Here is a 14,774-nt window from a genome sequence, read left to right on the forward strand (position 1 = left end):
AGACTGTTTAGGTCTGGTTGGAGTTAAACACTGGTTAGTGCTAAACGTCCTTTATAAAACTGGGCCCTGGTTGATAATTTCTCAGAGGTGACACAGGGAAAACTTCGAACTGAATTGTGCTGGAGTCTTTGACTCATTGTCAAACTTGGAGACTTGAATTTTTTGAAAAACTGATCATGTTTAATGAACCAGCTTTTTGTGAATAGAATCATTATTTGTATTGGCATTATTGTCATATGAAGTAATTGTAATATATGTATTATATGGAGTATTATAAGGTTAAAACTACGCCAACTGACATAAACTAACCGGTGCAGTATCTCCACATATACTATCAGTACTCTATATAGTGAACATATATCATCTTTTGATAGACCGTGTTATTTTGTAGCTTTAGTAGTAAAGATTTTTGTATGTGTTTAATATGGTCCTTGTCATGCACGACAGTTGATATTAACATTATTCTCATGCTTGCTTACAATTATATTTTACACTGAGCCAAGTTTATACCTAAGATGTACTGTAGATAACTTTTAAAATTTTTGATACAAGTCATAAATATCTTATGTGTTCTTTGTTTCAAGCAGTTATTCACTGGAAGAACTTAAGAGAAAATTTCAATGTTGCAGAAATAGTAGCTTGTGGTATATATTTGATTTATATATATATATGGATTAAATTATGTTAATTAAATATGTATGAATTAAATGTTTTAAAGTGAATGAAATAAAATTTACCAATTGTTAAGTTTTTTATACACATTTCTGATTATATATTGATTTATATAGTTTAATAATTATAACTGCATATTATTTATGATTTTCAATTATATTGTTGACAAGTGTGTCCAGAGGTAGAGTTGTAGGTGGAACTCCTAAGAAAAGTCAGTTATTTAGCCATTAGTTATTTAGTTATTTAGTCCTCTCCATTAGTAACTGTTCATTAGCTGCATTTGATAAAAAAATGAGTCATTGTTTTCTTTAATATCTAAAGTGATTGTTGGATCCAATTTTTGTTTCTATATGGAATATGTATGTGATACATACTAATTATTACATATTGGTAATAATAAAGTCCTCCATTTCTCCGTGATGTTTCTGGTGATTGATTTAACCCCCAAGAATATTCTGTTCATCAAAATATAATTAAAAAACCCTGAAGTGCAACCCTTTGGTCTTAAAAGATTTAGTCAGACAAGCTCAAGCTGGCATTGTGTTAGGGACTAATCAGAACGTTATGTTAACCTAGCTGTGCCAAACTAACTCCACGGGGTCCCCCACTTAATGCAACCAGATTAATACTTACACACCTCCTCAAATCCAACAGACTCGTACAATCGGCAGCTTCTCTGTATTCTACTCAATGCAAGGAAAAGAAACGCACCAGCATCTTGAATTTTGAAGATTTATTTCTTAAAAAATCACATCTCACACAACAAGTATGATAAACTGTCAAAGAAAAAGAATAATACTGGCAAACCTCTCTTACTTCGAGTAAGATAACAAATTAAAGCAGACAGTTGTCAACAATAACTAAATACAGACATTACTTCTAGTTCTAATAACACTGGGATGTCATGGCAAGCCAATGTTATCTTACGCAGGTGCGTGCGTGCATGTGTGTGTAGACGAAAACATATATCTGCTGCTGGACTATACCAGTATGTCTATCTCGTGAGCCTTCCCAAATGTCAGTATATTCGATATAAACTTTAGAAAATGGAGCATGCCTTGTGTTCTGAGCGTCATGGTGTTAAACATGCCTTACTGTAATACAATGAGATTTTAAATAAATGAACCTGAATAAAAGCTGGTTAGAATTCTCACAATCCGTGCAGGACACCTAACACAATGTGTTCACACCCAACACAATGTGGTCACAGTTAACACAATGTATTCACACCCAACACAATGTGGTCACACCCAACACAATGGGGGCACATCCAACACAATGTGGTAACACCCAACACAATGTGGTCACATCCAACACAATGTGGTAACACCCAACACAATGTGGTCGCATCCAACACAATGTGGTCACACCAAACACAATGTGGTCACAGTTAACACAGTGTGTTCACACCTAACACAATGTGGTCATATCTAACACAATGTGGTCATCTTAGATGCAAGAGATGAAAATAAAGCTAGAATGTGAATGCTACGTCCAAAATTAATACAATGCCCCACACTTACACAGCTGTAACTATGCATATTATTGGCAATATAAACTGAGATTTACAAAGTTTACAAATGTCTTGATTAATACCTAACTTTGCTATTGATTTTAAAGGTTATACTTTGATATAATTGTGATCGTCCATTGTTGCAATTTTACAAACGTGCTTCCTCCATTCAGAAAAAAAAGACACAAAAAGGACCAACTGTGGCCCCTATACAACAAGTTATGTACAAGTTTGACTAACAAATTGGCCACATGTCAGTGCATGGACATGTAACTGTTACAGCAAGTTAATTCTAGGCTGTATTTAGAACATTGAGCTAACTAGTACAGGGACCAAATATGGTCGACACACTTGAATACTTCCCCACGGGATATCTATTTAGTGTCTGTTAGAAGACAAGACGGTAAGCTTTGCCATATTTGACCCTCAGACTAGTTAGTCCCCTATTCTGAATGGAGCCTTAGAGTAGCAACTGTCTTTGTGATGACCATTACCTGGTGACTGCCTGTGTCACCTTCCACTAGGACAGGCAGTGAGACATTTCTGAGATCAGATTGTCACATCAGTATCACACTGAAGACCAAGTAATTCTCATTCTTTAATATCATGGTCACGCCCCTCATTGGGGAGTTAAATAGAACGCTCGTTGTTCAGGGTATAATTGATGAACAGGACAGTTATATGAATCAAGTCACAGACTACACTACACTGACTTGACAGATATGATATGGAACACTACGGAAACTTTGACAAAAAAAGTCAATTTAGATGTGGTCAAGTGAAAGATGTCAAAGTTCAGCACTAAGCACAATCAACAACACAGGATTGAGCTGTCTTCTAACTACACTGGTTACAATGAAATTATGTTGGTGTGTACACAGTTAAATTTATTTCTTACCATAGAAGTTCCCTGCCTTTAAATTAATGAGCAAAATCAACAAATAAGTAAAATGAAAAACTTCACATTCATCTCCTCAGCTGTATAGTAACTGTTTGAAATCAACAACTAACTGTAACAAAGTTATTCAGTACAGATATACTGAAGTATGATCATAATAAAGGCCTTCCCACTACCTCATATCTTAACACTTGTACCTAGTTCTTAATTGTTCATGTAGAAAACGAAACACGTATATATCAACATGTGACCTCTTCATTCAGAACCTATCTGTCACATGACCTTTCTTAACTATCTGGAGGCCTAATGGGGTTTTCATAATACATTTAATTAAAACATGCAGCTTAAAAATGAGCTGGTCTGACTGTGTTATCAACATGTCACATGACTTAGTCACATGTTCAGATCACATGACTTAAACCTAAGTCTAAAGCTAAAAAATTCAATGTAAACTAATACTGCACATCACTGTCCCATTTTGGCATGTAGATCAGCGCTGGTTCTGGCAAGATCTGAAGAAGACTGTTCAGTTTTAGATCCCTTAATGTAACACACCATCTAAGCTGCCATTATGTTATGTCCCTTGCACATTCTTCTTGCCCTGTCTCTTTCTCGCCTTCTGCTGCTTTTGTTTGCCTCCATCTTGAGCAGATACTGGGCTCCCATTGGCTATCTTCACCTTGTGCTGCCCTCTGGTAATGATGCCATTCTGCTGATAGAGGTCATCCATGTCTGTGCTACATTCGCTGACTGACCTCTCACGGCTGTTGTCGTCTACCGCTGGATGTGTCTGAAGATAGACGGACTTACTGCAGCAAATGCAACCACATCACCAACGGTAGCAGGTATAACACTGTTGTAACACTGTCACAGCATTTAGCTTCTTATGTTGGACTTTACAGAGAGCTACATTAATGTTTGTTCACTTCTTTGTTTAAGAGAGAGAGAGAGAGAGGGGGGGAGAGAGAGAGAGAGAGATAAATACTTACCGGAGTTCTTTTAGAAATGACCGCACAAATGTAGACACAAATCACACTGGAAACCATCTGAAACATAAAGCAACTCGCTGTTATAACTTTACATCATCTTCAGTTTAAACTGTGCCTGTCACAAAACCCATTGTTATAACTTCACATCATCTTCAGTTTAAACTTTGCCTGTCACAGAACTCATTGTTATAACTTCACATCATCTTCAGTTTAAACTTTGCCTGTCACAAAACCCATTGTTATAACTTCACATCATCTTCAGTTCAGTGTATTTCACATGATAGCCCTCTCATTCCATTCAATTTGTGCTCATATACAGGCAGTTCCAATACTGTTTTCCAAAATGACAAGTCAATGTACCACAGATATATTAATACAGATTTTTCCAAAGCATTACTTACCAAAATGACCAGCCAATAGAAGACATACATGAGTTCAGTTTGCTTAAATAAGTCCTTCCCCCACTTCAAACATATGATGGCCTCAGTGAGAGTTATAGCACTGCAATTAAACAGACAACAATTACAATTATGAAGGACCCTTGTTCCCAATCATAACACCATTTTATTCAATTCTGGAACAGCAAAAAGAGCTATTTCAAATATCCTCATCAAACTAAGAAAAACGTTTTTTTTTTTTCAAAATAAAAGTTCATTCAACCTGTCAATTATTATAACTGTTAAATCATGAAAGCTTCAATAGCAGGCATTTAGCTTTCTGTCAGCATAAGTTCCTGGCATTACTGTATCTTACCAGTACAACCAACACTGTGTTCCTACACGTCTACATTGAGTGTCTGTGATATAGGAATAATATCTTACCAGTACAACCAACACTGTGTTCCTACACGTCTACATTGAGTGTCTGTGATATAGGAATAATATCTTACCAGTACAACCAACACTGTGTTCCTACACGTCTACATTGAGTGTCTGTGATATAAGAATAATATCTTACCAGTACAACCAACACTGTGTTCCTACACGTCTACATTGAGTGTCTGTGATATAGGAATAATATCTTACCAGTACAACCAACACTGTGTTCCTACACGTCTACATTGAGTGTCAGTGATATAGGAATAATATCTTACCAGTACAACCAACACTGTGTTCCTACACGTCTACATTAAGTGTCAGTGATATAGGAATAATATCTTACCAGTACAACCAACACTGTGTTCCTACACGTCTACATTGAGTGTCAGTGATATAGGAATAATATCTTACCAGTACAACCAACACTGTGTTCCTACACGTCTACATTGAGTGTCAGTGATATAGAAATAATATCTTACCAGTACAACCAACACTGTGTTCCTACACGTCTACATTGAGTGTCAGTGATATAGAAATAATATCTTACCAGTACAACCAACACTGTGTTCCTACACGTCTACATTGAGTGTCAGTGATATAGAAATAATATCTTACCAGTACAACCAACACTGTGTTCCTACACGTCTACATTCATTGAGTGTCTGTGATATAGGAATAATATCTTACCAGTACAACCAACACTGTGTTCCTACACGTCTACATTGAGTGTCAGTGATATAGTAATAATATCTTACCAGTACAACCAACACTGTGTTCCTACACGTCTACATTGAGTGTCTGTGATATAGTAATAATATCTTACCAGTACAACCAACACTGTGTTCCTACACGTCTACATTCATTGAGTGTCAGTGATATAGGAATAATATCTTACCAGTATAACCAACACTGTGTTCCTACACGTCTACATTCATTGAGTGTCAGTGATATAGGAATAATATCTTACCAGTACAACCAACACTGTGTTCCTACACGTCTACATTGAGTGTCAGTGATATAGGAATAATACTGCCTGTAAGAGAAAAAGATATACTGTTACACACGGTATTATAGTCATCCGTAAATTATAAGCTAGCTACTTATATCTTAACAGCAACAATAAGAAACTCATTTACAAGAAATTGTCTTAATCACTGTATGCATGTGTGTATTGTTTTGAGTAGTTACCCAATAGTTGGGGCTGATATAACGTCGTGCATGCGTACGTGTGCATTGTTTCAAGCAGTTACCTAATGGTCGGGGCTGATATAACATGTGCATGCATGCTTGCGTGCGTCGTTTTGAGTAGTTACCTAATGGTTGGGGCTGATATAACAGCTATGAAGATGAGGCGGCCGATGCAGAGAGGATGTCCTGTCGCCATGTGAAGGATGTGCTTTAGGAAAAATGTGTTCAGCTCTGAAAGCTGGAAAAATACAAAGTAACAATATTATATCAATATGAAATTTAAAACAAAGCAAGACGACAGATGAAATTACCAAGTTAATGAAGCTAAAAATCAGTGATGTACAGAGAAAGCAATCTGTGAGAAGACAGCTGCCTGACTCGACAGCTCTACTAGTGATGCTAAACTATTCAGAAGTTCTGGGTACATAATGCAGCTTAATTCCAGAGATCCAGAAGACAGTGTGACATCTACTGGCGGCTGAGTCACTTGGCCTCAGCCAAATATCTACATTATTTTATATAATTACTCATATTATATCATTGCTTAATAGAATACTTATATGTACTTATATATCTTTTGTACATTTTCATCTACTCATATAGTTGTATGCATTACAATGAATAAAGCATATTTCTAGTGGTATCCAATATGTACTGACCTGCAAGATGAGAGAGAGAGAGAGAGAGAGAGAGAGAGAAGGGAGGGCACTGACCTGCCAGAAGATGACCAGTATGCTGACCCCAATGACCCTCATGTAGGAGGAGTTGGGGTCAAGCCATCGGACATGTGTCCAGCTGGCTGGGGTGAACTGGAGAGCTGCTCTTCTTAGCTTTCCTGTGGTGGAGTGGATGTCCCTGGAGGGAACGAAGAAAAACTCTATAGCTATAACATGTATTTATGATCAATGTTAAAGCTGTTGTCTCTAATGAACAATCAAATATTCAGCAAACAACCAAAATGCTTAAAATAGCAATGGCAAAATATTTTTCCATAGGTAACTTCTTTATCTGACAAAAGACCTGACCCTCTGGGGTCTGAAATTCTCCAAGTTCAAACAAATAAACTTTACACTTACTTAATACTCTCCCATCTGAACTCTCTCATCTCCAGCACCTTACAGAACTGCATGCCGACCCAGATGCCGAGGCCGTTACACAGCAGGACATCCAGGACCCAGGCGTCCCACCAACACTCCTCAAAGTTAGGCAACAAGTGCATGAAGGCCATCTGGAGGGGAGTTAGGCAACAACATATTAGGCAACTGAGAATAATTTCAAATGTTCTCCACAAAAATTGAATATCTTTGTTATTTTATGTTTTTCACTCCACAAAATAGTTTACAAACTCTTTTATGAATGATAACAAAGACACGATATTAATAAATATGCAAATGCTCTCTAAAAATTCCCAGAAAATTTGATGATTGGTAATCATAAGCCATTATATTCCACCAACAATGCCACCCACCCAACCCGTCCCCTCCCCGTCAAGTACAGCCTACCTCTGTGGCTTCCCACGTCACACTGATCGTCCAACAGATGCCATAATGGCGGATGAGCAGCGCCTTCAGACACCAGCCCCAGAAATGACCGAAGGCAAAAATATCCATGTGCCCCCAGAGACGCTCAAAGGAGACTTGTGAACAGTTGACAGCGTATTCCTGGAATAGAGAATAGTGATGTAGATGATAACTATGTACATATAGGAGACCTGTGAACAGTTGACAGCGTATTCCTGGAATAAAGAACAGTGATGGTGAATGGATATGGGATTATCACTGTAATATAAGAAGACTGCACTTATATCTTACAATATTTTAATACATATAATACATATGCGCTTAATAAATATTTCTTTCAAAGTATTGCATTTTCAAAAGAAGCAATGTAATAGTTACTGAGGGAGTATGACAGATGCTGAGGTAGCAATAGCAATTTTTTGGGGCTTAGCCAAATCACCACTTTTTTGTCAATTTGTTATCCAAATGGTTATAATTTAACTAAAACAAGTCAAATCAAGCCATTTTTGTATTCCCAGAGCTTTTAGGTCGATATATCCCCATGGGGAGTCTCACTAGATTACTGTCAGATAATCCAGCTTAAATGTCCGTCCTGCCTACTACAAGCTGTAAGGTGGTAATTAACTTTTGTGTCCGCCTGGCTGACAGCTATTTAGCGTGAACCCCCAGGGGGTTAGGTCGATCTAAAGTAGATCGATCTAATCTCTGGAAATGGGGTCTAAGTCAGTTTTAGCATTTGCCTCAACTGGCCATTGTTAGCGCTACCCCAGCACTACCCCAGATATGTACCACAGAACAGCATCTTTCCTACCTGCTCCTCCATACGAAATCCTCGCAGTTTTGGGTAGAGAAAGAACAGCATTTCTTTGGCATCACTGAGACTTTGAAACACCAAAAACACTAGCAGCATGAAGTAGAGGACACTTAACCCTTGAAATGAGATAACAACATGTCATTTAGGAGAGGCGATTCGGTTCGCCAGAATAAGTGTTGAAAGGACAAAAACACTTCATCTAAAATATTAAAAGTTATCTGTCATATGTTGTTAATCCAACTCTTTATCTAATAAAAGTACACATATTTTTTAAGTTCTTTAAAAAGAAAATCACAAGTTTATAAAATTAATACATATTTAACTAGGACTATGCATCATTTCGTGATGGTTCAACTCACCAAAGACCATCCTCCATATTGCAGGATGTGGCCTAGTAAAGGGACCTGGAAGGTGATAGCACAGACATGAAAATATCTCAACTGACATCACGACTACACCACCTGACATCACAACTACACCACCTGACATCACAACTACACCACCTGACACACTCCTGACACTGATCACAATCTGGTGTCTCAGCTAACACAATCAGCCACGGTCTCAGCTAACACAATCAGCCAAGACCTCAGTTAACACAATCAGCCAAGGTCTCAGCTAACACAATCAGCCAAGACCTCAGTTAACACAATCAGCCAAGGTCTCAGCTAACACAATCAGCCAAGACCTCAGTTAACACAATCAGCCAAGACCTCAGTTAACACAATCAGCCAAGACCTCAGTTAACACAATCAGCCAAGGTCTCAGCTAACACAATCAGCCAAGACCTCAGTTAACACAATCAGCCAAGACCTCAGTTAACACAATCAGCCAAGACCTCAGTTAACACAATCAGCCAAGGTCTCAGCTAACACAATCAGCCAAGACCTCAGTTGACACAATCAGCCAAGACCTCAGTTAACACAATCAGTAAAGGTCTCAGCTAACACAATCAGCCACAGTTCACATCAATCTCAGTTGTAAATGTTCACAATCAGAGGTCACAAGCTAAATGACAAATGTATTATTAACATGATTATTATTATTATTATTATTATTATTATTAATATGAGAGACTCAAACCAGGATTGCATCCTGCTGACATCAAGCACAATCAGATAACAACCCAAACACAATTATGTTTTTTCAACAAACACAATTACAAAGGCTTTATCAATTAACACAATCAGTAAGTTTTCTCACCTATGGCAATCACATTGTTTTCTCCTCTACCACAATTACTCACCATTTGGGAACACTAGAGAGCTGACAATGTTTTCTCCTCTACCACAATAACTCACCATTTGGGAACACTAGAGAGCTGACAGTTTTCTCCTCTACCACAATTACTCACCATTTGGGAACACTAGAGAGCTGACAATGAGGAAGAAGAACACTACAGCTAACAGTCCATTCCATAGATTGTCTTCCCATGTACTGCTGCTGTCACTGGAAATACAGGATGTGACCTACTATAAATACACAAGGTTTAACTTCCCTCTACCAGGGTGGCTGATTATATAGGGAAAAACTGACCAAAATGACCGTCTATTCATCTAGAGACATATTTGTGAATATCTGTGAAAAATCAATCTGTCGCTGGTAGAGAGTAAGGTTTAACAATGTACCACGATCTGCATTATAAAAATAACCAGGTTTAACAGGGTACTACAGGTTGAAGTGCAATATTGTTTCTTCCCATAAGATAAAAGAGTGTGAATACATTCAGTAGTTATAAGTGACAGGCTATTTGTAGCTTCCCAACAGCCTTTAAAATGTGTTCTTACAGCCCAGACTCTTTTCTCTCCTGGACAAAAGTCCAAACACTCTCAGCACTTTCATCACACTGAATTATAGAAGATGATGTATAATTCCATATATTCCAGACTAGTTTCTTCCACCATATATATTGTCAAACATATCTTGCATGCCTTCACCCAATTTACAGCTGTCTGTTCTAAGGGCATATGATACTGTTTCTGATTATTTTAAAATTTATCTTATAAGATATCTCCTTCTCTGCACTAATCCTGGATAATCTGCTCTACCACAGTTTAAGAAGAATCCCCTGGGAGATCAATGATTTTATGTTCATAATGCAGAGATGAAATATTAAGCCTTTTTTATCTCAGCACCAACATGGTAAGCCATAAGATTACCAGCTTCTATCAAGTCAACACTGTCTAGAAACCCTTTGCTGAGCCGAACTCCTTTTTTTTTCAAAATAATTTTTAAAAAAATAATGAAATGAAAATAATAAACTGTGACCTTCTTTTACCAAATTCTATTTCACTAAAAACATGAAATTCATTTAATAAACAAAAGAATAAATGAGTAAATAAAACAACTCATATCAAAATAATAAAGAATAAAACTTATTATCAGAGCAATGCTGCTGAATCCCAATCACCTAAAAAGTCATATATTTTTACATATTTTGTTTTTATTTATCATACTTACTAGTATTATAGACTTATCATTTTGTATTTATAAAATCTAGCATTTACTTATGTTGTCATTTACTTACATTTATATTTATTAACACTGTTATTTCTACCATTATTGCTTAGCCTATTAAAATATTTTTATTCTTCTCACCATATGTCCTTGTGATGTGAGAATAACCATACAAAAATAGACAGAGTCCCAAGTTTGCAACAGTTTTAAATCGTTGATTTGATTAAATGCAGTAAATTTTCTGACATCTATAATATGGGGTCAAAACACGGTATTTGAAATGTCTCTGACGGGACATTTTAGAGACAATTTTAAAAATTACAGTTGGTAAATGATCCACATGGTTACTTTTAAATACATTTTTATTTAGCTGGACCATAAAGGATTATGTGAAACAAGCAGCTAATTTGTATTGAAATAAATGTGGGAATGACAATCATTTAAAGGTCTGTCTCTGACGGGACATTTTTGACCCCTGTATTTTTTTACTAGAACTCCAATGCAAAATTCTCTTTGAAATTTCATTTAATCAAGACTTTTGTAATTCATATTGCAAGGTACAAGTCTTGGGAAGCAATTAATGCACAAACAGGCCAGTTTTGTTTACTTTCCTTGGCAGCATGGGCTGTTAAGTGTAAAAAGTCACTGTCTCTGACGGGACGTCTCTGACGGGACACTTTTGGGCACTGTTGAAAAATCTTAGAAAAGAGGTTTAAAAAGCCACATTTTTGTATCTAATGAATCTTACTTGATGGTTATTGCAAAATAGCATTTCTGTACATTAGAAAAATCACCAGATGCAATATGTTTATATGTTAATTAATTATCATGACACAGTGATAAATCACAGCATAATTTTCACGTACAAGTAATCCACTGTCCATTACTGCTATTTCTCAATATCAATCAACACTGTCCATGATAGTTCACATAATAATTCCTGTTTTTCAGTTAGTCTTAGAACACATCTTTTCTGCACTTTAGAGATTTTTTTTCAACCAGTCACATTAACAGGTGATGGAAACAAGTAAAGTCCACGAGTGTCTATGCTAGGCATTGGAAGGACTTCCTTGGCATCTTTTATGGGAATCCATGCTTTGTCTTCTATGGCAGGGTACACAAAGATTATTTAGCCAGAACCTTCAGTACGTAAGAAACTGACTTCCACTTTGCCGTCTTCCGTGTCATGGGTGACCTGACATAAGAACGGTTTTACTCCTTTCCTGGCAGCAAACTCCGCAATGACATAATCTCCCTGGTGAGACTGAGCTGTGCCTTGACCGACATTGTCATAGCGTGGATGTGCAGGCAAATCAAAGTCCACAGTCATATGAATAAGTTTACCATATTAAGAGGGTTGCTGGTACTGAGAATTGGTTGACACAAGAACATGTCCACGGGGCTGGGGCTGAAGCCACTGGAAGTGTTGAATTCCTGGAACAGATGGACAGTTTTCCCAGCGACTGCTGATGGGTGCGGTAGCTGCTACAATATCTGCTGCAGACAGGTACATTACATTGACATTGGGGCATAATTCTTTGCCAGCCAAATAGAATTGATAAGGTGTATCTACAACCATTTTTCTCTGGAGCACTGCTCTCCAAACCTGATGTTTCATTTCTCCTACGATCCCATCAACTGGTCCTTGCCAAGGGCAGTGGTATAAAAAACACCACTGCGCTGCCATACCAAAATCTCTTTCATGATAGTACCATGTTTAGACAGTAAAAACCAACTTTTGAATTGACTGGGGGTTCCGGCTCCATCTGACCAGTAATGGACTTTGCTGAATGATTGCTGGTGTTGAAGGTCTTCGAGAATGGCCTTATTACAAGTGAAGACGGACTGTTTGTTATGGTGCAGATCATCAGATACCACAACATATGGTTGGAGCTGCAGATCTCCTTCAGACTCTGTTCTAAATCATGCACATGCAGTGAACAGAATGACCTGCTCACAGTTCTAGTGCTCTGACATGATCTCTGATAGCACGACATGTCAACACCTAATCACTGACAGTCAACCTAGCTAATAATCAGTAATGATTAATGAATTACCCAGTAATGATCAGTTGCAAAAGAAAAACAAGAAATGTAACACACCAGAACACTTGAAAATGATTCAATTGAAGATGTAAAACCTTGTGTTTCACATCTGTCAGAAAATGTCCCGTCAGAGACAGGAAATGTCCCGTCAGAGACAATGATAAAATGTGGCAATAAATTCACTGTTAATTGTTTTAATTTTGTAATTTTTAGCTATAATCATTACTTATCATTATTTAAAAGAGGATTTTAAGTTTCATTTATACAACTTACCAGATGTGGAAAATATGAAAACTTTTCGAAGTCAAATGTCTCTGACGGGACACACCACACCTAGTGCTAAATAATTTTTTACTCAAAATAAGTGATAGGTGGCAGTTTTCTATGTTAAACTATTACTTCTGATTAGTTTAACATATTTGGGTGATAAAAACTTGAAAAAACAACCTAATATCTGACTCAGGCCAATATGACCATGTGTCCCGTCAGAGACAATTTCTTTTTTTCCTTTATGTTTCCCAGTGGCTCACAGAAAAAGTACTGGGAGTATATCAATGAAACTTATATTGTCTGAAAATTTGATTTGTTTTCTACAAAAATGTAAAAATTTTAAATTTCAATGAAACAAAAAAAAAAATTGATACCCATGGCACCGTTACCGTGTTTTGACCCTATGACAAGTAATGTAATATCTACAAAAAGGCTCACTGCATCCAGACCAAAAACGTGTGACATAAAAAACATGTGTTGATGCTACTTTCACTTTATTTCCAACTCCTCAAGAATGCACAGTACAGCAATTAGGCAGTTTGCAACATTACATGAATACAAAGAGTATCATCATTGAATATGTAACGGTCACTTCCCAAACACAATATATGACTAGATAACAACCTCCACACTCTCAGTCCTAGGTCATGTGTAAAGTTGCTTAATTGATGGTAAAATTAGAAATAACTGGCATTTATCTGTTAGGCACAAATCTATGTTAGGAATTTAATATCAAAATCCCAGTCATTACCTGTCCTGTTCTCAGCAGTGGGCAGTGTCAACGCGGCTATAATTAACTCTATTGTCACATATTGATTGTCTGCATGAGGCATCATGTTATTAATAAATAATACAAATCAACTGTCTAGGGCTTTATGTGGCCCTGGCCTCTGTTATAATATAACGCAGAGACATCAAGGTATTCCAATGTCTTCAGATTAATATAATATGTCAAGATATGAGACGTAATGTGATCTGGCATTACCTCACAGCATCAAGGCCACAACTATATACGTCTACTATAATTATATTACAACACACTGACAAAGCAATGTAAAATAACTCCGCCCCTTTATATGCAAATTTCACAGATCACAGGCCTGTCGGACACAACCCAGGGCGGTTTAGTGGACGTTTTGTTTATAAAGGAGTCGTCAAATAATTAAAAGAATGTTACTCCCATATAAGCGATATTTCATGCTATAAGAAATTAATTTATCGTGATATCTGAGTTATGGACATAAAAGGTAGTCACGTTCTGGCAAAGAGCCGGGCAAAGAGCTGACATTAATTAAACCACGTGAAACACATGCCGCTTCATACCTTACAAACGCTGAGTACAACAACCACAGGATTGAAATTGTTAATAATGTGATCGTGTGTGGCTTGTAGAAAAACTCCAGTGATATATCGTCCACAGGGTGCTCGTTGATTGTGTAGAAATGATCGCTCGAATCCGAACAAGTCGACAATGTTCTTCGGCGGCTGGCCATCTTCGATCTTCTATTAAGGCGAGGTCAAGGTCGATTAAGAGGCTGGAAAGGAGAATGCTTATGCAATAAGTGGCACGTTTGCATTCTCTCCCTTCCA

General features: G+C 37.2%; 1 protein-coding gene across 2 annotated transcripts; it reads right to left on the reverse strand.

The window, feature by feature from the left end:
- Positions 1 to 1,390: 1,390 nt before the first annotated feature.
- Positions 1,391 to 14,723, reverse strand: LOC106153703 (phosphatidylserine synthase 1). Of its 2 annotated transcripts, XM_087019114.1 has the most exons (12): positions 14,508 to 14,723; positions 9,767 to 9,861; positions 8,772 to 8,816; positions 8,410 to 8,528; positions 7,581 to 7,739; positions 7,155 to 7,306; positions 6,792 to 6,933; positions 6,204 to 6,316; positions 5,858 to 5,923; positions 4,474 to 4,573; positions 4,073 to 4,129; positions 1,391 to 3,873 (listed from the first exon to the last, which is right to left on the reverse strand). In XM_087019114.1, exons 1-12 carry the CDS (start codon positions 14,675 to 14,677, stop codon positions 3,658 to 3,660), a joined length of 1,434 nt encoding a protein of 477 aa, XP_086875240.1. In that variant the 5' UTR covers positions 14,678 to 14,723; the 3' UTR covers positions 1,391 to 3,657. The 2 variants fall into 2 exon arrangements, with proteins under 2 accessions (XP_086875240.1, XP_086875241.1); XM_087019115.1 differs by lacking the exons at positions 9,767 to 9,861; positions 14,508 to 14,723 and adding an exon at positions 9,659 to 9,732.
- Between the last annotated feature and the right edge of the window lie 51 nt (positions 14,724 to 14,774).

The sequence above is a fragment of the Lingula anatina genome, chromosome 8 (genome assembly GCF_051362555.1).
Source record: "Lingula anatina isolate TDL-2025a chromosome 8, LinAna3.0, whole genome shotgun sequence".
NCBI lineage: Eukaryota > Metazoa > Brachiopoda > Lingulata > Lingulida > Lingulidae > Lingula > Lingula anatina.